Source organism: Hyla sarda, chromosome 2 (genome assembly GCF_029499605.1).
Source record: "Hyla sarda isolate aHylSar1 chromosome 2, aHylSar1.hap1, whole genome shotgun sequence".
Classification (NCBI taxonomy): Eukaryota; Metazoa; Chordata; class Amphibia; order Anura; family Hylidae; genus Hyla; species Hyla sarda.
The window spans coordinates 298,147,814-298,171,527 of record NC_079190.1 but is presented as its reverse complement, the minus strand read 5'-3'; the positions used below and the strand labels follow the sequence as shown (position 1 = coordinate 298,171,527).

Below are 23,714 nucleotides of genomic sequence, written 5' to 3'. Positions count from 1 at the left end.
TACAAACAAGCAAGATTCCTGGCTCTCACAGACCTGTAACTTCTTCTTTAAGAGTCTCTTCTATCCTCCACTCGTTACCTGTATTAATGGCACCTCTTTGAACCTGTTATCAGTATAAAAGACACCTGTCCACAACCTCACACAGTCACTCTCCAAACAAGAACAAAGAGCTGTCGAAGGACACTAGAAACAAAATTGTAGACCTGCACCAGGCTGGGAAGACTGAATCTGTAATAGGCAAGCAGCTTGGTGTGAAGAAAGCAACTCTGGGAGTAATTATTAGAAAATGGAAGACATACAAGACCACTGATAGTCTCCCTCGATCTGTGGCTCCACGCAAGATCTCACCCTGTGGTGTCAAAATGATCACGGTGAGCAAAAATCCCAGAACCACATGGGGGGCCTAGTGAATGACCTGTAGAGAGCTTGGGACCAAAGTAAAAAAGTCTACCATCAGTAACACACTACGCCCCCAGGGACTCAAATCGTGTAGTGCCAGACGTGTCCTCCTGCTTAAGCCAGTACATGTCCGGGCCGTCTGAAGTTTGCTAGAGAGAATTTGGATGATCCAGAAGAGTATTGGGAGAATGTCATATGGTCAGATGAAATCAAAGTAGAACTTTTTGTTAAAAACTCAACTTGTCATGTTTGGAGGAGAAAGAATTCTGAGTTGCATCCAAAGAACACCATACCTACTTTGAAGTATGGGGATGGAAACATCATGCTTTGGGGCGGTTTTTCCGCAAAGGGACCAGGATAATTGATCAGTGTAGAGCAAGAGCATTGAAGATGAAACATTACTGGGTCTTTCAGCATGACAATGATCCCAAACACACTGCCCGGGTAATGAAGGAGTGGCTTCATTAGAAGCATTTCAAGGTCCTGGAGTGGCCTAGCCAGTCTCCAGATCTCAACCCCATAGAAAACCTTTGGAGGGAGTTGAAAGTCTGTGTTGTTCAGCGACAGCTCCAAAACATCACTGCTCTAGAGGAGATCTGCATGAAGGAATGGGCCAAAATATCGGCAACAGTGTGTGAAAAGCTTGTGAAGACTTACAGGAAACATTTGACCTCTGTCATTGCCAACAAAGGGTATATAACAAAGTATTGAGATGAACTTTTGTTATTGGCCAAATACTTATCTTCCACTATAATTTGCAAATAAATTCTTTAAGAATCGGACAATGTGATTTTATGGATTTTTTTTCTCATTATGTATCTCATAGTTGAGGTATACCTATGATGAAAATTGCAGGCCTCATGGGAGAACTTGCACAATTGGTGGCAGGCTAAATACTTTTTTGCCCCACTATAGTTTAGTGTGATCTGACTTTTAGTAGCACTAGTTGTGTTGTACCATCTTTTTAGAAGTGAATTACACTTCTTGTTATTTACAAGTAATAATATGATATTATTTTTGTAAATTCCGTTTGGCATCCGTGGATGAAATCCTTTAAGCAGTGCATGCATAATTTCGCTGAAAGAGTGAACCGGTTCATTCTTTCCGTGGACCAATTTTAATTCCACAATGTGAATGGGAAACCCCATTCACACCATTGTTAAGGTTTACACAGTGGAATTGCAGAGCACAATTCCGAGCATGAAAATTCCACAGTGTGAACATACCCGAAGAGAAGTAAAATCGGTAGGGCAATCTATTTTAAGAGGACTGCATTTATTCGGATATTTGTATAGCCTGACATACTTTGCAGCCAATCTCTTATAACTTTCATCAGTGTAGCAGGGACTTAAATTCCCATGTGGAAAAATAACCCTCCATTTGTTTTTGGTTTCTGGTAGACCAGTATGGGGTGTTTGCCTGCACAAATAAATTTTCACAACAGAAAGCAATTTTCCAATTTTTTAGCTTTTACATACAGTACAACAGCAAGGGAAATTTCTTCATCTTCCAGAAGCTAGCTTTATCCATTTATATTAACTTAAAGTGCTTTCAACTTTTTATTGTGGATTCTGATTCTGATTTATGCAAGGCTTTGTTTGCCTTATTTAATTTAGAAGGATGTCTAGTTGTCTAGACGCTTAAATATTTTACTAAACATTACCACGAAAAAAAGGAAAATCCACAGCTCATGTTGCCCAATTTGGGCCTCTCAGTGGCAAATCCTCCCTCTTATCCCAACTCATGGTGTAGCATGAAAATGAGCAAATTTCTCTCATCCCATGGAGCCTTGTAGTATGGCTTTATACAGGAATAGTTATTTTGATGCAACCTTATTCAATTCTGAATTTAAAGGGGTACTCCGGGGAACTAAACCTATAGCCCATCCTCTCACCAACTTATATATTTGTCTAAATATAATTCATTAGCTATATAGAGCAGTTTCCCTCTTTCAGCTGTCACTTACATGCAGGGAGTGAGAGAAAGACGTCATATTCAGATCCTTCACAAGCGGATCTCTCCAAGGAACAGCACAGGAATCAAACCGGCGCTCTCACAGACTTCAAATGCAAAATGTTCTTTATTTCCCGGCATGCAACGCGTTTCGCTGGATAACCAGCTTCATCAGGCATGTTAGAAAAGGGACGTACTGGGGGTATTTATACATAGAAAACATTAACCCATACGTTGCTGGAACAAACAATATGGGAAAAATAAACATCAAGGGCCATCGCAAAGAAGAGAGTATATAGGTATATACATACATATATATAAATGTAATAATACAAAAGATAAAAAATACATAAAAAAGTGGAATAAAAAAGTAGAATAAAAAAATATATATAGAAGGAGAAAAAAAGGAAAAAAATTTAGCATAATATAGAGCGGATACTGCTACACAGCGTTCTCAATCATTTGATTTAATCCATCAGGAAAAAGGGAACAGAGGGGAAAAATCCAGTAGGATTCTCTATTGATTAATCTTTGAAATCGATTATTTACGGTAGATGGAATGACTTATTCAGACTTATTCAGATCCTGCTTGTCTTTGTGTAAACCCCTCACTGAGACTAGCCCTTACCCTCCTGCAAGACAAACACCATGTGATTTCTGGCTACACAGGCAAACCTCTCCCCCCCTTCTACCTGTGTGAGGACCTTGCCTGCAGAGAAGCCCAGTGAAGGTTCTCAGTCACAACTCGGCACATAACGCTGCTCTTTTTCTGCTGTAGAACTTATCACTGACTGCTGCCATTCGGAGCATAGCATGATTTATTGCTGGGGGGGAAAGGATAGTTTTAAAGAAAAGACATGTAGTGTGTGCTGCAGACTGTTTAGAACAACAGCATGCACACAGATAGTAAAAGCAATTGACTGGCAGCCATTACACAGAGGTGCACTGACTTCTGGGAGTTGTAGTTTGTGGTGCAAGCAAGGAAAAATAATATTAAGGAGACTACAGGGGCAACAAGAGTTGCCAAAACCACATGGATAACTACAGGAGACACAGAACAGGTATTGTGGTGGCTTTGGGGCATTTTTATTTTTCTTAACTTCCCCGGAGCACCTCTTTAAAGTAGAAATGCAGCGAAAAACTTTTAACTTCCACTGTGCCCGGGCTGCAAAAAAAAAAAAAAAACCTTTAGCTCACCTTCCTACTTTCCCACGTTGTGGCGGTATCGATGTCCATTCCTTCGGCGCTGCTCAGGTCTAAGGCTCGAAATGCCACACTGCGTTCAGTGTATCGCCGGCTGCAGCGATGTCCCGCCTCGGCCGGTGATAGGCTGAGCGCACTGTCATGTAATGAGCTCGGGCGCCGCCTTCACCCTGCTGCCTTGGCTCCTTATATGACAGTGCGTTGAGCCTATCACCGGCTGAGGCGGGACATCACGGCGGCCGGCGATATGTTGACCTCAGTGTGACATTCCTAGGGTAAGAAGCAGGGACCCGAGCAGCACTGGAGGAATGGGGCGCCGATACTGCCCCAACAGGGGAATGTAGGAAGGGGAGCTAAAGGTTTATTTTTTTTTTTTTTTTTTTGCAGCCCGGGCAAAAGATAAGGGTAAAAGTTTTCCATCACATTTCTCCTTTAAGATTTACAAACCACAGGGTTTATCAAACGTCTTCAATGTTGTTTAGAATAGGTATGGTAGGAGATGATGACTATTGTAGATGTCATTATCCGGAAATGGGGCTGAGTGTGGAACTGTCCTTGATTTTGATTGAAAAGGAATACATTACTGGGATCGATAGAACACACTGCTTATATTCTAATATCACTGCGATGAATAACCAAAGACTACAAATTCAAAGTATATGTAAACCACTCATTTAGAAAAATCTTTAAAAAAAAAAAAAAAAAAAAAAAAGGTCTAGTGGGCATGACCTTAGTGGGGGAGGGGGAAGGATCTTCTCTTTTTTTTTTTTTTATTAGATATTATTATTTAAAAAAATGTAAATTTTTAGTTTAAAGCATATAAACAATAACAAAACAACCCCCACCTAGACAGTACCCACCCCCCAAACAAAAAAAACAATAGTAGTCCGTCCCAGCCCCACACATGAGAGACCAGTAACTAGCGCATCGAAACAGTACAGAGAACTGAGCATGTAAGACATAGTCCCCACACACATAGATAACTCCAAGCAGAGAAACACCCAAATCCAATCAGACATTTCACAGGAGCGCATGCAGCACAGGCTCAACAAATGGTACCTAGACCTCAACCCCACACAGGACCTGCAAATCAGCTCACAAACCATAGGAAAGGGAGAAAACATACACCTAAGAAGAATGTCCAGGAGGGTCGAATTTTTAGACCCAAGGGCCCCAAATGCCATCGAACTTACGTTTGACTTTACGCTTAATGTAAATTACCTTCTCCAATCGAACAGTAAGCGATGAGATCAGCAACTACCGGGGATGTGGGCCTGATCCAGTACAGTGCAATCAATTTCAGTGCTTGGTACAGAACTCTTAAAATACCTATTTCCATCAGAGAGGTCTCCCGACCACAGCCTATTAGCAGACGCATTTTAGGGAGCTGAGGTAATGTCACGCCATAGACTGTCCATATAAGATGCAGTACATGCCGCAAATAGGTGTCTAAAAGGGGACAATCCCACATCATATGTACCAGATGAGCCTCCGCTCTACCACACCGAGAACAGGTAGAATCTGCCCTGACCCCAATGTTATGTAAGAATGCAGGAGTTTTGTACACCCTATGGAGGAAAAATAGCTGAAACAACCTATTAGATTCTGACAGAGCTAGAAACAGAGTAAGTGCTAATACTGATGACCTGTCCTCGTCAGTCAAATTACCGAGATCCCTTTCCCACTTACCCTGGACAGTCGAGGGAAACTTCTCATGATGGCAGCTCAACAACTCCCGGTACAGCCTCGAGATGACCCTGGCCGAGTCGCGAAGGGGAAGGATCTTTGGATCAATGCAAAACTTAGATTTAGTAATATTATTCATATGATTACGAGGCTCTCTTATTATACAATATGATGCACTCCAAGATAGTACTGTACGAAATACAACTTTATATTATTTTTTATAATTTATTTCCGAAAGTGACATAATACAACTTTTTTTGGCAGGTTAAGGACTGGGTGGAAAGGCTAATGAAGACCCTTAGGGATCCATCACTTCCTCTGCTTGAATTGCAGGACATCATGACAAGTGTATCAGGACGTATACCACCAAATGTGGAAAAAGCTATAAAAAAAGAGATGGCACAGTATGCCAGTAACATTACTTCTGTATTGTGCCAGTTTCCAAGCCAGCAGGTAAGGTTTCAGAATAGAAAATGATATGCATTTTTATCAGTATGACACCAATAGATTGTTAAAGTAGAAAGATTACGGCACGCTCCAAATACGTGGGTGCACAGGTAGGGTCCCAATCTGTATATATAGCTAAATAGAATAATGTGGCACGAAAAGTACAAAATATTTATTGTGCAATCCAACAAATAAGGTAATGTTTTGGTCAATTAGACTTTCATCAGACCGGTTGCTGCGGAGCAAGAAGGGGTTAAGGATGAAGAAAAGTTCAAGTGCCGGTATGATACACCATGCGACTGCGGTTGCCATACCATTGACCTAGGCCACCGAACTTGACCGTTCTTCATCCTTAACCCCTCCTTTTTCCGCAGCAATCTGGTCTGATGAAGGTCTAATTGACTGAACCGTTACCTTATATGTTAGATTTCAAAATAAATATTTTCTACTTTTCACTGCCAGTGGAGTGCCACGTTATTCTATTTAACCAATAGATTATTAATCACAGCAGAATATGCATAGGGGTAGAGATTAGTCAAGCTGTATTTGCTGATCCGTGCCCTTTCTTTTCCATGGTACTAAAGCAGAAATGAGGTGGAATCTGCGTTTATTTCCTGCCATAATATGTCTTGGAAATAAGCACAAAATTAAAACGTAGATATTCCCTCCAGTACTGCTGGAATGTTCTATGTACTGCACTAGTAAAGCCTGCAGTCTCAGCACCGTTTGGGCTTAAAGGGGTACTCCGCCCCTAGACATCTAGGGCTAGGGGATGTGATGTGTGATCGCGGTGGTCCCGCCGCTGGGGACGCCCGCCATCTTGGCTGTGGCACCCTTGCTCTGTGCGTAATGATGGGCGATACAGGGGCCGGAGCATCGTGACGTCACAGCTCCGCCCCACTTGTGATGTCACGGCCTGCCCCCTTAATGCAAGTCTATGGTAGGGGCGTGACAACCGCCATGCCCCCTCCAATAGATTTGTATTGAGGAGGTGGGCAGCCCCTGTATCGCCCGTCATTACGCACAGAGCAAGTTTTCTCTGTGCAGTGATGACAAACGGGTGCCGCAGCAGAGATTGCGGGGTCTCCAGCGGCGGGACCCCCGTGATCACACATCTTATCCCCTATCCTTTGGATAGGTGATAAGATGTCTAAGGGCAGAGTACCCCTTTAAGACAGGGCTAAGACTGCAGGCTGTACTAGTGCAGTAGATAGAACAGCCCAGCAGCACTGACCTCTCCTGGATAGCTAATATTTGCTGCCTCTGACCCTTCCATCCCCTAGTGTGCAGCCCTGGCCTGGAAGGTCTTGCCTCCAAGGCTCTGCATTATGTTGCTGTAGCTTCAGCTGGCAGAGGAGAAGTACTGGGAGGAGAGGAGGGGCACGAGTATAAGATGGAGTCTTAAGGAGCCTTGTTAGCTTGAAATGAAAGACCCCTATTACACAGGGCGATTATTGGCTGAACAGGCTGATATCTCCCTGTATAATCACACAATGAATGAGCCAATGCTTGTTCATCAGTTGATCGGGTCGTTTTGACCTGTTACAACAGCTGTATGATAGGGTCTGGAAAGGAGTGCCGGTCTAACAGACCAGCGTTCATTTACAGCACTGTTCTGGCCATCTTATACTCTGCTCAAGAAAATAAAGGGAACACTAAGATAACACTTCCTAGATCTGAATGAATGAACTAATCGTGTGAAATACTTTCTTCTTTACATAGTTGAATGTGCTGACAACAAAATCACACAAAAACTATCAATGGAAATTTAATTTATTAACCCATGGAGGTCTGGATATGGAGTCACACTCAAAATCAAAGTGGAAAACCACACTACAGGCTGATACAACTTTGATGTCATGTCCTTAAAACAAGTCAAAATGACGCTCAGTAGTGTGTGTGGCCTCCACGTGCCGTATGACCTCCCTACAATGCCTGAGCATGCTCCTGATAAGGTGGTGGGGGTCTCCTGAGGGATGTCCTCCCAGACCTGGACTAAAACATCCGCCAACTCCTGAACAGTCTGTGGTGCAACATGGCATTGGTGAATGGAGCGAGACATGATGTCCCAGATGTGCTCAATCGGATTCAGGTCTGGGGAACTGGCGGGCCAGTCCATAGCATCAATGCTTTACTCTTGCTGGAACTGCTGACACACTCCAGCCACAAGAGGTCTAGCATTGTCTTGCATTAGGAGAAACCCAGGGCCAACCCCACCAGCATATGGTCTTGCAAGGGGTATGAGGATCTCATCTCGGTACCTAATGGCAGTCAGGCTACCTCTGGCAAGCACATGGAGGGCTGTGCGGCCCCCCAAAGAAGTGCCACCTCACCCCATTACTGACCCACCGCCAAACCAGTCATGCTGGAGGATGTTGCAGGCAGCAGAACGTTCTCCACGGCATCTGCAGACTCACATCTGTCACATGTGCTCAGTGTGAACCTGCTTTCATCTGTGAAGAGCACAGCGTGCCAGTGGCGAATTTGCCAATCTTGGTGTTCTCTGGCAAATGCCAAACGTCCTACACGGTGTTGGGCTGTAAGCACAACCCCCACCTGTGGACGTCAGGCCCTCATACCACCCTCATGGAGTCTGTCTAAGACCGTTTAAGTGGACACATGCACATTTAGGCCTGCTGGAGGTCATCTTGCAGGGCCCTGGCAGTGCTCCTCCTTGCACAAAGGCGGAGGTAGCTGTCCTGCTACTGGATTGTTGCCCTCCTACAGCTTCCTCCTGATGTACTGGCCTGTCTCCTGCTAGCGCCTCCATGCTCTGGACACTACGCTGACAGACACAGCAAACCTTCTTGCCACAGCTCGCATTGATGTGCCATCCTGGACGAGATGCACTACCTGAGCAACTTGTGTGGATTGTAGACTCCGCCTCATGCTACCACTAGAGTGAAAGCACCGCCAGCATTCAAAAGTGACCAAAACATCAGTCAGGAAACATAGGAACTGAGAAGTGGTCTGTGGTCACCACCTGCACAACCACTTCTTTATTGGGGGTGTCTTGCTAATTGCCTATAATTTGCACCTGTTGTCTGTTCCATTTGCACAACAGCATGTGAAATTGATTGTCAATCAGTGTTGCTTCCTGAGTGGACAGTGTGATTTCACAGAAGTGTGATTGACTTGGAGTTGCATTGTGTTTTTTAAGTGTTCCCTTTATTTTTTTGAGCAGTGTTTGACTCTAAGCTGTAGCTGGCAGATGATGTGCTGAGATTTGCGTAGGTGAATGTGTCCTTCCCATTTAGTGCAAGTGTTGATGGTGTGTATTGCTCTACACTACCAGCTCTGTGGTCCACAACAAACACTGGATTCAGGATAACTTTAAGTGGGGACTTTTTTTTTTCTCCAACACTTCTTGCCTACGAACTTGGATGGGGTCCATGATGACTTAGATGACCCGGTTGGGAAACACTGGCTTTTAAAGAGTAAAGGAGAGCCAATGCACATTAATGCCTACAGTTGTTTGCCACAGCTGCTGAAAGGCGACTAGCTTATGGCTCATTTCAATAGTGTAATAGTAACGTTTCACTCCTTTCTTATTTTCACAACCTTTTGTCATATCTGTGTCTTCTTTGTGAATTATGTGTTCATGTTTTACAAACCTTGCCATATCTTTGTTTTTTTTTTGTTTTTTTGCACAGATTGCAAATATATTAGACAGTCATGCAGCTACACTGAACCGTAAATCTGAACGTGAGGTTTTCTTCATGAACACACAAAGCATTGTGCAACTGGTGCAAAGGTGAGACTTAAAATGAACAACCAAGTGCTAAAAGCAATCTTCCATGACCAGAGATTTGGTTCAAAGAGTTTGGATGGCTGCTTTTTTACTGGCACGTAAATTACTTCACTATAGATTTCAACATGATTTTATGATGTGATTTATTTATTTTTATTTATTTAGCTATTTATTTTCAAAAACAGGAAACTAATTGAAAAATATGTATTATAATGCCTGTTTGCAACTGAAAAGTATTTATACCTGTTTTTTTTTTTTTATTGCCCCAGCACATCTAAAGTGGAAAGTAAAGCAACTAAGCAAAGAGCCTTGATATAAAAACATGGACAGTTTTGTGGTCAAGTCTCCTATGCAAACCAGTGTCTCCATAGTTAGATACTATCAGACCTTTTTATCCAGTTGTACTCCCTTCTTTTTGTCTTGTTAGCAGGAGTTAGGAATAAATTGTAGGGTAGTTTTTTTCAAGCCTGTTTGCAAGGTTGTTTGTTTTTTTATTTTGGACTAGCTGAGTAATCCTAATCCTTGTTGAGGAGGAAAATCGACAAAGGAAGAAGCTTTTGACTTCATATCCCGTCCTCATATATTGTTGTCATATCCCGACCTCCTATCCCGTCCTCTTATCTCAACCTCATAATCTGTCCTCATATCCTGTCCTCATATCCTGTCCTCATATCCTGTCCTCATATCCTGTCCTCATATCCTGTCCTCATATCCTGTCCTCCTATCTCGTCCTCCTATCTCGTCCTCCTATCTCGTCCTCCTATCTCGTCCTCCTATCTCGTCCTCCTATCTCGTCCTCCTATCTCGTCCTCCTATCTCGTCCTCCTATCTCGACCTCCTATCTCGTCCTCCTATCTCGTCCTCCTATCTCGTCCTCCTATCTCGTCCTCCTATCTCGTCCTCCTATCTCGTCCTCCTATCTCGTCCTCCTATCTCGTCCTCCTATCTCGTCCTCCTATCTCGTCCTCCTATCTTGTCCTCCTATCTCGTCCTCCTATCTCGACCTCCTATCTCGACCTCCTATCTCGACCTCCTATCTCGACCTCCTATCTCGACCTCCTATCTCGACCTCCTATCTCGACCTCCTATCTCGACCTCCTATCCCGGTCCTCCTATCCTGACCTGTAATATGTGTACCAGGTATTGAAATATCTCCAGCCGTACGGAAGTTATGTGGGAACATACATTTCCCATTGATTTGCATGGGACTTTTAACAAAAACCCCGACCACATACACACACATACACACACACACACACATACACACACACACACACACACACACACACATACACATATACACACACACATATACACACACACACACACACACATACACACACACACATACACACACACACATACACACACACATACACACACATACACACACACACATACACACACACACATACACACACACATACACACACACACACATACACACACATATACACACACACGCACATTGGCCCTCATTTACAAAGAGTGGAATGTAGGCTTCTTTGTGGGTTTTAATTCCCTACAATTTATTTTCCACGGTATTTCCCTACATTTTCCACTTTTTTTTTTACACATGCTCTGATCTGTAGGGTTTTCCTCAGCTCAAATCCACCACATTTTATGTGGAAACCGTAGTAAATATGTTGGGTTTTTGTGAAAATGTTGGGAACACACCCCTTTCTGAGACCACACACCCTTTCCCACAGCAGCCACGCCCCTTTTTCTTGTTTTCTTAGCAAAATGGAGAGTTAGTCGGGGTTTTTCAATTCTGGCACAAAATCTGGCACAGACAGAATGTCTGGTGCAATGCAACAGAATCTGGCGCACAACCCGAAAAACATGTTGGGTTTGCAATAGTAAATGAGGGCCATTGAGTTTTATATATATATATATATAGATAGATAGATTCATTGGAGCAATAAAAAAAAATGTTTGCAAAAGTGCACACGGTCTTTAACCCTTTCATCATATTAAAAACAATGATTTAACATTTCTATACACATACACTATATTTTCTAAAAGCAAACCTCTTACAAATTGTATAAAGACTCATTCAAGCAGAATATTGGATACACAACACCTCCCTGAAATAAAAGTTGAGGGTGTGCATGCTACGTTTACCAACATACACATAGCTGACCAAAATGACCAGCTCTAATAAAAAAAAATACTCTCCTGCGCCAATTCTCCATTACTGCCGTTCTAGTGATGCTGTTTCAACTACAGCTCACTGTACTTCCCATCACAGGTCCCTTACTGCATGTAGGACTTGTAATTGGCTGCAGATGTCACATGCACAATATATGCAACATCATTGCAGCACTTCTAGCTGTAGGAAACTGGAGTGGCATCAAATTTGGGGTTGTTAAGTTTTTTATTTTTTTTTACTAATAAAAACCATTTAACAAAAGCTGTTCTGAGGCGTGTAGTAGTTGAAACCACTTCCTAACAATTTGCCATCAGGTCCTATAAATACCTTTAGTGGGATTATTAAAGGAAAACTGTCAGCCTGTTCCCTCACACTAAACCCAATACACTAGGTTATAGTGTGGGTGAACAGGAGTCCAACGAGGAGTCATTTACTTTCATGAAATCGAAAAATTGATATGTTGTAGTACTTAAGTACTACAACATATCTCTAATATACTTTAATTAAAAAAAGTGATTATAAACCAGTTTAAAATCACTTTTAAATTCGGCCACTAGGGGTCGCCCTCCTAGTGGCCCAATGCATTCGGCAGTGACGTCACTACAAAATTTCGACTCATTTAAGCCTGGCAACGAGTCGAAATTCAGTCACTGCGGTGCTCGCTCCCGCCTGTCAATCAAACAGGCGAGAGCGAGCACGCTGATAGCTGGGGCTGCGCACATTGGCCAGCTCCACTGGCCTCGCGTGTGGCCCCGCCCACCTGCCCCCGTTATCCTGTCCGGAGGCAGCGCGCGCACTCATTGCTGCGCTGATCCTCTGGATGGGTGGGGGGGGGGGTGGTTTCTGGGGGTGATGGAGTTGCGGAGTTTGGGGGAGCGGAGTGTCTCTTTCGGGCGATAGGAGGGAGGGGAGTGTTGCACGGTGAGGTTTGGGGGAGCGGAATGTCTTTTTCGGGCAGTCGGAGCGAGAAGGGTGGGGGGTGTTGCGCGGCGGGGCCTGGGGGAGCGGGATGTGTGGCAGCTGCGGCTGAGACTGTTTTCACCACAGGGTGCCTACAGTTGTTTCCCCACTACAACTCCCAGCATGCCCTGACAGCCAATAGATGTCAGGGCATGCTGGGAGTTGTAGTGGTGAAACAGCTGGCGGCACCCTGTATAGTTGAACTAAGGGCGGAAGTCGGTCCCCCAGCAGGCATCAGTGACGTCACGCCTGCTGGGGAAGTCTGCCTGGTAGTGAGCATACTACCAGGCAGACAAAAAAGCATTTTTAATATAGTAGAAAAAAAAAATTTAAAGACAGGGAGGTGGTTAGGGATAGATGGGCAATAGGCAGGGACAGAAAAAAAAAAGGGGATGGTGGGAGCTACCCTTTAAATATGTCCAGAAGGTCCTGAGATATGTCCCCCAGAAGATCCTCTGCTGAATTCAGTGAATTGTGCAGTGTGCAAGGCTTCGCCAGATCAATTTACATATTCATTGTCTGTGACTCCACTTCTCTAGGATGTGGAGTCACAGGCAGTGAATATGTAAATTGAGTGAGCGGAGCCCTGCCCCCTGTGCGCGATTCACTGAATTCAGCGGAGGATCTTCTCTACCCCCCCTGAGTCTGTTCTATGTTGGCGGTAGTAGTACAGGGGCTGAGGGATTGATAGTACCAGGTCCAGGGATTTGGAATTCCTAACGCCCGGGACATGCAGTTCCGGGCGCCGGGCAGGTGAATTTTTCCGGCCCTTAGCCCGGTATCGGGCAAGCAGGGCGTGACGTTGTTCAGCAGTCTGTATAGAGCGGTCTCTGGACTCTGCAGCATCTGGCTGTTCTCAGTAGCCGGGGGCCGTCGCTAATAGCCAGCATGCGGCTGGCTATTAACCCTTTAGATCGCCACTGTCAAAGCTGACAGCGGCGTCTAAAGGGACATGTGAATGCTCCCTGGTGGGCTAGTGGGGTGGATTTCCCCCCCACAGCGCGATCGCGGGGCGATCCACTATAGAGGTAGCCAGAGTGCTTACCTCTGCTTCCCTGGTGTCTGTGGCTCTCATTGATGGAGCCTGGCAATGGATCACAGAGCTCACGGCTCTATAGAGTTCAATAGACCTCTATTGATCTGTATGAGGAATCTAATAATTCCTCCTTAAAAGTCTAATAAAGTGTTAAAAAAAAAGGAAAAAGTTTTAATAAAAGTTTAAAAGACACACATTAACCACAGAATTGCAATTTTTATAATATCCCAGAAAAAAAAGTTAAAAGCGATTAAAAAGTCAGGTCAATACCAAAATGGTACTGATATAAAAAAACAGACTATGGTGCAAAAAAATGAGCCCTCATACAGCCTGGTATACAATATATATAATTTGCAAAATTATCTTTTACTATTTCAATTTAACTTCACCGATTATTTATATATATCTATATATAAATTTTCTTTTTTGTTTTGTTTTTTGTTTCCGTGAATATGTTATTGAAAAATTAAAAGGTATCCTTATAGTAGGTAGTTATGGCTATTATAGAGCGAGGAGGAAAAAACGAGAGTGTAAAAGCGAAAATTGGCCCGGACAAGTGGATCGTCATGAGGGACAAGTAGATTTTGCTCCGTTTTAGTCCTGTGGACAAGTAGTTTTTTTAAAATTAAATTCCCACACCCCTGGGGTCTCACTTCTGAGACCCGATGCAATCAGCAGTTATTAATCAGGGGAGCAGGTGGCATGCTGCACTCCCCTGCAATGTATATACTGTGTATTTACATTAATTTTTAAATACCCCACCGGGAGCCCTGAATGGCCGGCACCGTGGAGCCCATCAGGGCTCCCGGCAGGGTTTGTAAACTTCTAGTGTGCATAATTACCATATCATCATATTCCCCCCAACTTTTGTGTAATCATTTTTATTCCCCCATGTATATATTTCATAAATGATTCTCCTGCTGCTCGGTCCTCTTTTATCGCTGTCACAGAGGGGACATGCCAGTCCATTCCCTGCTGCTCATCTCCGTACCTGACAGAGATAAGCAGCTGGGAATGGAGGGACATGTCCCCCCTGTTCGCTGTCATTCCGCTTCATTCATTCTCCGTCGCTGGTTTCTGACATGTCCCCGCTGCTGCCCTACTCCAAACGCAATCAGAGGGCACAGCAGGGACATGTCAGTCTATTCCCCACTGCTCATCCTCACATCCGAGGGGACATGTCCGGAACCGGCAACTGAGAACTAATGAAGCGGAATAACAGCACCCAGGGGGGACATGTCGGGAACCGGCGGCAGCGGTGAATGAATGAAGCAAAATAACAGTGCACGGGGGGAGGGACACCATGTCCCTCCATTCCATCTGCTTATCTCTGTCAGGTACGGAGATGAGCAGCGGGGAATGGACTGGCATGTCACCTCTGTGACAGCGATAAAAGATGACCGGGCAGCAGGAGAATCATTTATGAAATATATACATGGGGGAATAAAATGATTACACAAATTTGGGGGGGAATATGATGATATCGTAATTATGCACACTAGAAGTTTACAAACCCCGCCAGGAGCCCTGAATGGCTCCTCGGAGCTGGCCATTCAGGGCTCCCGGCGGGGTATTTAAAAATGAAAGTAAAATACACAGTATATACATCGCAGGGGAGCAGAGCATGCTGCCTGCTCCCCTGTTTAATAACTGCTGATCGCATTGGGTCTCAGAAGTGTGATCAGTTGCTTAGCCCCTGTACTACTACCCCCAACATGGAAAAGACTCTGTTTCATGATGGGAGTAGTAGTACAAACACTAATGTAGCCTCCCCAGCTGCCAGCAGACTCCCGCAGCCTGGGGAACTACTACTCCCATCATGGAAACAAGTCTGTTCCATGATGGGAGTAGTAGTATTCCCGGCTGCGGGAGTCTGCAGGCAGCTGACTTGTCATACTAACAGATGAAAAACTGATGCAAAAGCATGCCACAGAATGGCATCCTTTTGCATCAGTTTGCATCTGTTCGTAGTGTAGTCCATTTTAGGAGGTAGTGACGGGAGAAAAGCGGGACGGAAGACAACGGCCGTGTGAATGTAGCCTAAGAAGAAAGTGGAGTCATACAATGCAAACATTTTTATAATGTATTCTATGGTGGCATCTGGTAAGTGAAAAATGACACTTATCCTTTGCAAACGCATTGTAAGACACAATGTATTTTTACAGTATTTTTAAGTTGGGCATTATGTGTTTATTATGGCTCTTTTGTATTTGTCAGATACCGAAGTGGCATTCGTGGTCATATGAAAGCTGTAGTCATGGATCTGCTTCGTCAGTATCTGAAAGTTGAAACACAGTTCCAGCATGGTATGTCCTTCATATTACAAGTAAAACACTGTACTGCATGATTTTTCTTTGTCTTCGTTTTTTTTTTTTTTTGTCAGAACATTAATGCCGTATGGCACCTTTCAAAATGTTGAGACTGATAGCTTGCTTGGTACGAAGGGGAAGATTTATCAAAACCTGTGCAGGGGAAGAGTGGTGCAGGTGCCCATAGCAACCAATCAGATCGCTTCTTTCATTTTGAAAGAGGCCTGTGATAAATATAAGAAGCAATCTGATTGGTCGCTATGGGCAACTGGTGAACTATTTTCTGTGCACAAGTTTTGATAACTCTCCCCCTAAGTGACTAAAATGGTAAAACAGTATTTGGCTGCCATCTTCTGGTGGAATCAGATAGTGTCTGAACACTTGTCAAATTTACAAAAGTGTTGTTGCTTGGGAAACATTCTGTGCAATACAATATCATATGATGCTGCAGGGTCTTTCCTGCAACTCAGATTGACCCTTATTTGAGCACATATTGGCCTTTAAGTCCGGTTTTAAAAAAAATCTAATTCACACACTGCACCATAAACAATGTTCTCAAAAATGTGGTGTAAATTCTAAAGCATTACTGTCATTTTGAAAAACTTGCAGACTTGCCAAATGTTTACATCGGTTGAGGTCCCAACAATTTTTAGATATAGCCAGGTGAAGCCTTTGGCAGCAAGCTTCACTCCACTGCTTGACATTCTTTCCAACTCATTGTAGAAAATGGGCTCAATAGACATTTTTTAGTAACTGGATTTACATCTAATACAAAACTGACGATTTGGTACAGGCTTTCTGCTGCAGAATACTTTGTTAATGTGTGGCAGATGTTCTTCTGTGTCAAATCCACAGCTTTTCCACTAAATGTAGGTGTTACTTTTAGGGTAAATGCACCCTAGGCTGATTTACTGCTGAAAAATCCACAACATATCCATTACATAAGCGCATGTTTCAGGTCAATATCTCTATGTAGATGAGATTTCAAAAATCCCATTTACTCTGCTGAACTGTAATCTGCTGCGGATATGCTGTGCAAATGTCCATGCAACAGATCTGCAGCCTAGTGTACATCTTCCCTATGTTATATCTAATACAGTGAACTTGCTTGAAGAAGGAGCCTGCAAGATGAAAAGTTTTTGGTTATCCAAAAAGGATTACTCATATTGTACAGTATATCTACCATTACATATTACCTCTATCTAGTAGAATGAAAACAGATGTATATAGGGGGAGATTGATCAAAACCAGTTTAGAGGAATGGTTGCTGACTTGCACATAGCAACCAATCAGATCGCTTCTTTCATTTTTCAGAGGCCTTTTCAAGAATTAACCCGTTAAGAACCACGGACTTTTCCGTTTTTGCACTTTTGTTTTTTCCTCCTCACCTTTTAAAAATCATAACCCTTTCAATTTTGCACCTAAAAATCCATATGATGGCTTATTTTTTGCGCCACCAATTCTACGTTGCAGTGACATTAGTCATTTTACCCAAAAATCTACGGCGAAACAGGAAAAAAAAAATCATTGTGCGAGACGAAATTGAAGAAAAAACGCCATTTTGTAACTTTTGGGGGCTTCCGTTTCTACGCAGTACATTTTTCGGTAAAAATGACACCTTATCTTTATTCTGTAGGTCCATACGATTAAAATGATACCCTACTTATATAGGTTTGATTTTGTCGTACTTCTGTAAAAAATCATAACTACATGCAGGAAAATTTATACGTTTAAAATTGTCATCTTCTGACCCCTATAACTTTTTTATTTTTCTGCATACAGGCCGGTATGAGGACTCATTTTTTGCGCCGCCATTGACCGTGCGGTTTAATTAATGATATATTTTTATAGTTCGGACATTTATGCACGCGGCGATACCACATGTGTTTATATTTATTTTTATTTACATGGTGTTTTTTTTTTATGGGAAAAGGGGGGTGATTTGAACTTTTATTAAGGAAAGGGTTAAATCACATTTATTAACTTTTTTTTTGCAGTGTTATAGCCCTCATAGGGACCTATAACACTGCACACACTGATTGCCAGCACTGTTCACTGCAAAGCCATAGCTTTGCAATGATCAGCGTTATCGGCGGTCGATTGCTCAAGCCTGAATCTCAGACTTTGAGCAATCAATCGCCGAGGGGACACGCCGGAGGCAGGTAAGAGGATTTTCACTGCGGTGGTCCCAATCAGCCCCACTGAGCAGCAACTTTGAATGCCGCGTCTGAAGGGTTAATAGCGCGTGACCCCGCATTATATCGCAGGAGCCGGCCAAGGACGTAAATATACGTCCTTTGTCATTAAGGGGTTAAAGATGCGATCTGATTGGTTGCTATGGACAACTCCTCTGGTGGACAGGTTTTGATAAATCTCCCAGGTGCTTTACAAGTCCACAGTTGTTCATGCTTTGGTCCTGTAAGCTTGTTCTTTGTTTGGTTCATATTAAGTAGATGCTGTGTAATTTTCTCACAGATGTTTTGAGTGCACAGTCTACACACCTTCATCTGGGTCTCCCAGATGCAATGTTTTGTGGGATTTTGGCAATATACAGGTCCCCTCTGCCAATCCTGTGATTGTTACCCTATATTTGTTATGTGCAATATATGTGTGCGCTGCTATAATATATCCGATTATTGTGTATGCCACTTTTATTACCCATGTGCAGATCCTGTGATATCGCCTTTTGTTGATGTTTCATCTTCTCCTTGCACCATGATTTTTTTAAATCTTAATTTTCATGTAATTTTTATCATGTTTCAAAAAAGTGTGTGTGTGTGTGTGTGTGTGTGTATGTGTATATATATATATATATATATATATATATATATATATATATATATACAGTGACCCCCCGACATACGATAATTTCAACATGCGATGGCCTCCCAGAGGCCATCGCATGTTGAAGGCAGCATCAACATACAATGCTTTTGTATATCGGGGCCATCGCATAAACGGCTATTCGGCAGCGCTGACTGCTTCAGCTGCCACCGGATAGCCGTTTATGGTGCCCCGTGAGCTCCGGTGATAGTCACTCACCTGTCTTCGGGGGTCCAGCGCGTCCTCTTATGGGATCCCCTGCATCGTCGGCGCTCTCCATCGACGTCATCACGTCGCTGTGCACGCCGTCCCGTCATCCAATAGGAGCGGCGTGCGTAGCAACGTGATGGCGGCGACAGAGAGCGCGGATGCCGGTGAAGCAGAGGCCTTGCCGGAGCGTCGGGGACACGGCGACAGTGATGGAGGGCGACATCCAGGGCAGCGGTGACGAGCGGTGACGGTCTGGAGCGGAGGGGACAGGTGAGTACAACTTCGTTTAAGAGTGGTCTACAACCTGCGGACCTCCAGATGTTGCAAAACTACAACACCCAGCATGCCCGGACAGCCAACGGCGTGCTGGGTGTTGTAGTTTTGCAACATCTGGAGGTCCGAGGATTGTAGACCACTGTCCTATACTTTACATTGCACGGATCCCTCAACATACGATGGTTTCAACAAATGATGGTCCGTTTGGGACGGATTACCATCGTATGTTGAGGGACCACTGTGTATGTATATATATATATATATATAATATAGAAATATAATGTGTGTGTGGGTGTTCTTTAGTAAGTGACTCAATTTTTCTTCAGGTTGTTAAACCTATGTGGACTTTGCCATCTAAAAACATATGTTTCAATGTTTAAGCGAACATGGATGTGAGTTGCATTTGCTGTAAATTTTTTCTCATGTAGCACATTACCAGCATGTTTGAATACACCTTGAATGACCGATAATTGAATTTATTTCTCATAGTCTCCTCTGTGTTGTGTGTCACAGGTATACTTTTACTCATTGTTCTGTTACTGTAATGCATTTTTTTTCTCACATATTAGTTGTGGAGTTATTTGAATATACAGTCAGTTTTTTCATCTCCTTTTGATCCTCCAGGTCATTACGACAAGTGTGTCTTTAGTCTTCGTGAAGAAAATAAAAGTGACCTTACATTGGTACTGAATTACATCTTCTCCCATGCTCAGGTCACCAAGAAGAATCTTCTAATTACCATGCTAATTGTAAGTTACCCATTACAGTGCCCACCTATAAGGTGTAGTGCACTGTAATAAAACATGTTCAGATCAATGTATTCATAACTGGGTGTATATTAATTACTTAGAAAGGTCTTGAGGTTATGTCCGCTAAATTGTATGCAGACTCTACTGCATACAGGGCTGCTTTATTTGTTGCCCTTCACTAGATTTTTGCTTCCTTAACCCCTTAAGCACACAGCCCATTTTGGCCTTGAGGACACAGCTAAATTTTTATTTTTGAGTTAGTTTTTTTTCTCTATTATTTTTCCATCCTTAGAGTAATATGAGGGCTTGCTTTTTGCGCAACCAATTGTACGTTGTATTGACACCTTTTTGTTTTACCATAAAAAAAAGTAAAGCTCACTTCACGGATTGCACACTCTGCAGGGCATACAGTGAGGCAAAAAAGTATTTAGTCAGCCACCAATTGTGCAAGTTATCCCACTTAAAAAGATGAGAGAGGCCTGTAATTTTTAAAATAGGTATACCTCAACTATGAGAGACATAATGAGAAAAAAAAATCCATAAAATCACATTGGCTGATATTTAAAGAATTTATTTACAAATTACGGTGGAAAATAAGTATTTGGTCACCTGCAAACAAGCAAGATTTCTGGCTTTCACAGACCAGTAACTTCTTCTTTAACAGTCTCCTCTGTCCTCCACTCGTTACCTGTATTAATGGCACCTGTTTGAACTTGTTATCAGTATAAAAGACACCTGTCCACAACCTTAAACAGTCACACTCCAAACTCCACTATGGCCAAGACCAAAGAGCTGTCGAAGGACACCAGAAACAAAATTGCAGACCTGCACCAGGCTGGGAAGACTGAAACTGCAGTAGGCAAGCAGGTTGGTGTGAAGAAATCAACTGTGGGATCAATTATTAGAAAGTGGAAGACATACAAGACCACTGATAATCTCCCTCAATCTGGGGCTCCATGCAAGATCTCACCCCCTGGCGTCAAAATGATCACAAAAACGGTGAGCAAAAATCCCAGAACCACACTGGGGGAGGGAGGGATCTAGTGAATGACCTGCAGAGAGCTGGGACCAAAGTAAGAAAGGCTACCATCAGTAACACACTACGCCGCCAGGGACTCAAATCATGCAGTGCCAGACGTGTCCCCCTGCTTAAGCCAGTACATGTCTGGGCCCGTCTGAAGTTTGCTAGAGAGAATTTGGATCATCCAGAAGAGTATTGGGAGAATGTCATATGGTCAGATGAAACTAAAGTAGAACTTTTTGATAAAAACTCAGCTCGTCATGTTTGGAGGAGAAAGAATGCTGAGTTGCATCCAAAGAACACCATACCTACTTTAAAGCATGGGGGTGGAAACATCATGCTTTGGGGCTGTTTTTCTGCTAAGGCACCTGGACGATCCGTGTAAAGGAAAGAATGAATGGGCCATATATCGTTAGATTTTGAGTGAAAATCTCCTTCCATCAGCAAGGGCATTGAAGATGAAATGTTACTGTGTCTTTCAGCATGACAATGATGCCAAACACACCACCCGGGCAACGAAGGAGTGGCTTTGTTGTAAGAAGCATTTCAAGGTCCTGGAGTGGCCTAGCCAGTCTCCAGATCTCAACCCCATAGAAAATCTTTGGAGGGAGTTGAAAGTCCGTGTTGCCCAGCAACAACCCCAAAACATCACTGCTCTAGAGGAGATCTGCATGAAGAAATGGGCCAAAATACCAGCAACAGTGTGTGAATGTCTTGTGAAGACTTACAGAAAACATTTGACCTCTGTCATTGCCAACAAAGGGTATATAACAAAGTATTGAGATGAACTTTTGTTATTGACCAAATACTTATTTTCCACCATAACTTGCAAATAAATTCTTAAAAAATCAGACAATGTGATTTTATGGATTTTTGTTTCTCATTATGTGTCTCATAGTTGAGGTATACCTATGTTGAAAATGACAGACCTCTCATCTTTTTAAGTGGGAGAACTTAGACAATTTGTGGCTGACTATATACATTTTTGCCCCACTGTAAATGTATTCTGCTGCGCTAAGTACCAAGCGACCAGGGCCTACATTTATACCCTGTGTCCTCTAGGGGTTAAAGAGAACTGTGGCCTTTCCTGACTTGTTTTAGTAAATACTTTTATTCTCCATGAAATATAAATTCTTATAGCGCTATGTTGTGCCTTTCCTGTGTTCTTACTACAAGTGTATAACTAAATAGCCAACTGGCTTTTATGAGTTGGAGGCGTGTCCCTACATTGTCTGGCAAAGTCCACTTTGATTGGATAGTATCAGACACGCCTTCCACTTGATAACAACCACTTGGCTGTCGAGTCATATATTTCTAGTAAGAATAAGAAAGGATGCTTCAGAATTGGGATTTTATGGGGAATGCAAGTATTTCCTAAAACAAGCATGTCTTTAAGATGGCCAGTACAGTGGTCCCTCAACATACGATGGTAATTCGTTCCAAACGACCCATCGTTTGTCGAATCCATCGTATGTTGAGGGATCCGTGCAATGTAAAGTATATGCATCTGTACTCACCTGTCCCCGTCGCTCCGGACCAGGTCCTCACCGCTCCCGCTGCTGTTCCAGGGGCTCCCGATGCTGTCCCGCTGCTCCGGTGTCTTCTTCGCGATCCTCCGGTGTCTTGCGCATCTTCTGCAGGGTCCGGGCCTTGCTTTCCGGTGACGTTATTACGCTGCTGCGCCGGTGCGGCGTGCGTAGTGACGTAATAACGACGCAGGAAAGCAAGGCCCGGACCCTGGAGAAGATGCGCAAGACACCGGAGGATCGCGAAGTGGACCCGGAGCAGCGGGGATAGGTAAGTGAACCTGCTGGGGCACATTACACTGCTATCCGACAGCAGCTTAAGCATTTTGCGCTGTCGGATAGCAGTTAATGCGATGGCCCCGACATATAAAAGCATCGTATGTCGATGCTGACATCGACATACGATGGCCTCTGAGAGGCCATCGTATGTCGATTTTATCATATGTCGGGGCCATCGTAGGTCGGGGGGTTACTGTACATGTTCTATTCTGTGTAAGGGTGCATTCAGACCACTTTTTGCAATACAGTTTCCGTATCAGGTTTTTGATGAAAAACTGATTCCTCAAAACCTGAATAAACTGTATCAAAACGTGTGTACAAATTTCAACTCGTATACAGTTAAAAACTGTATATGGTTTGAAAAATGATGTCCGGTTGCATCCGTTTTGTAAGAGAAAAAGTATACGTTTTTAACTTTTCACTCCATTTTGAATAAAGTTTCACTTGTTTGATTGAAATTCCTAGAAAAAAAAACTGTGCAAAGTCAAAAACCATATGGTGAAAACCGGATGGAACCATATGCACATATGGTTCTGTACGGTTCTGTATACCATTGTATATGGTTTAATACAGTTTTTCACCCGGACCAGAAACCGTGGTAGACGGTTTTGGGTACGGGAAAAAAACTGACAAAACCTTACAGGGTACAAAACGGACACAACCTGATGCATCTTTTGGCATACGGTTTTCAATGGAGAGTCAATGCATACGGTTTTCAAAACTGTTCCATACGGTTTTCACATAGAAAACGTATACGGGAACTGTATTGCAGAAACGTGGTGTGAATGCCCCCTAAGGGTGATAAGAGGTGTACAAGGACCTTCTACTTCTGGGCTCCATAAAGGTGTTGTCTGGGGAAATACACTTATTCCCTGTCTCACCACTGGTGTCCCCCGCAATCTCTGGAATGGGGCATGGCTACTTATCCATCCTT

General features: G+C 43.3%; 1 protein-coding gene across 2 annotated transcripts in view; it reads left to right on the top strand.

The window, feature by feature from the left end:
• The window catches only part of ACACA (acetyl-CoA carboxylase alpha), a 403,267-nt gene that overhangs the window by 110,813 nt on the left and 268,740 nt on the right, over window positions 1–23,714 (top strand). For both annotated transcript variants that reach the window (XR_008888830.1, XM_056557545.1), the window contains exons 21-24: window positions 5,506–5,694; window positions 9,342–9,442; window positions 15,805–15,893; window positions 19,830–19,954. Coding sequence is in view for 1 of the 2 variants with exons in the window: in XM_056557545.1 (XP_056413520.1) it covers window positions 5,506–5,694; window positions 9,342–9,442; window positions 15,805–15,893; window positions 19,830–19,954 (504 nt within the window). In the remaining variant the exon portion in view is untranslated. The remainder of the gene's footprint in view (window positions 1–5,505; window positions 5,695–9,341; window positions 9,443–15,804; window positions 15,894–19,829; window positions 19,955–23,714) is intronic.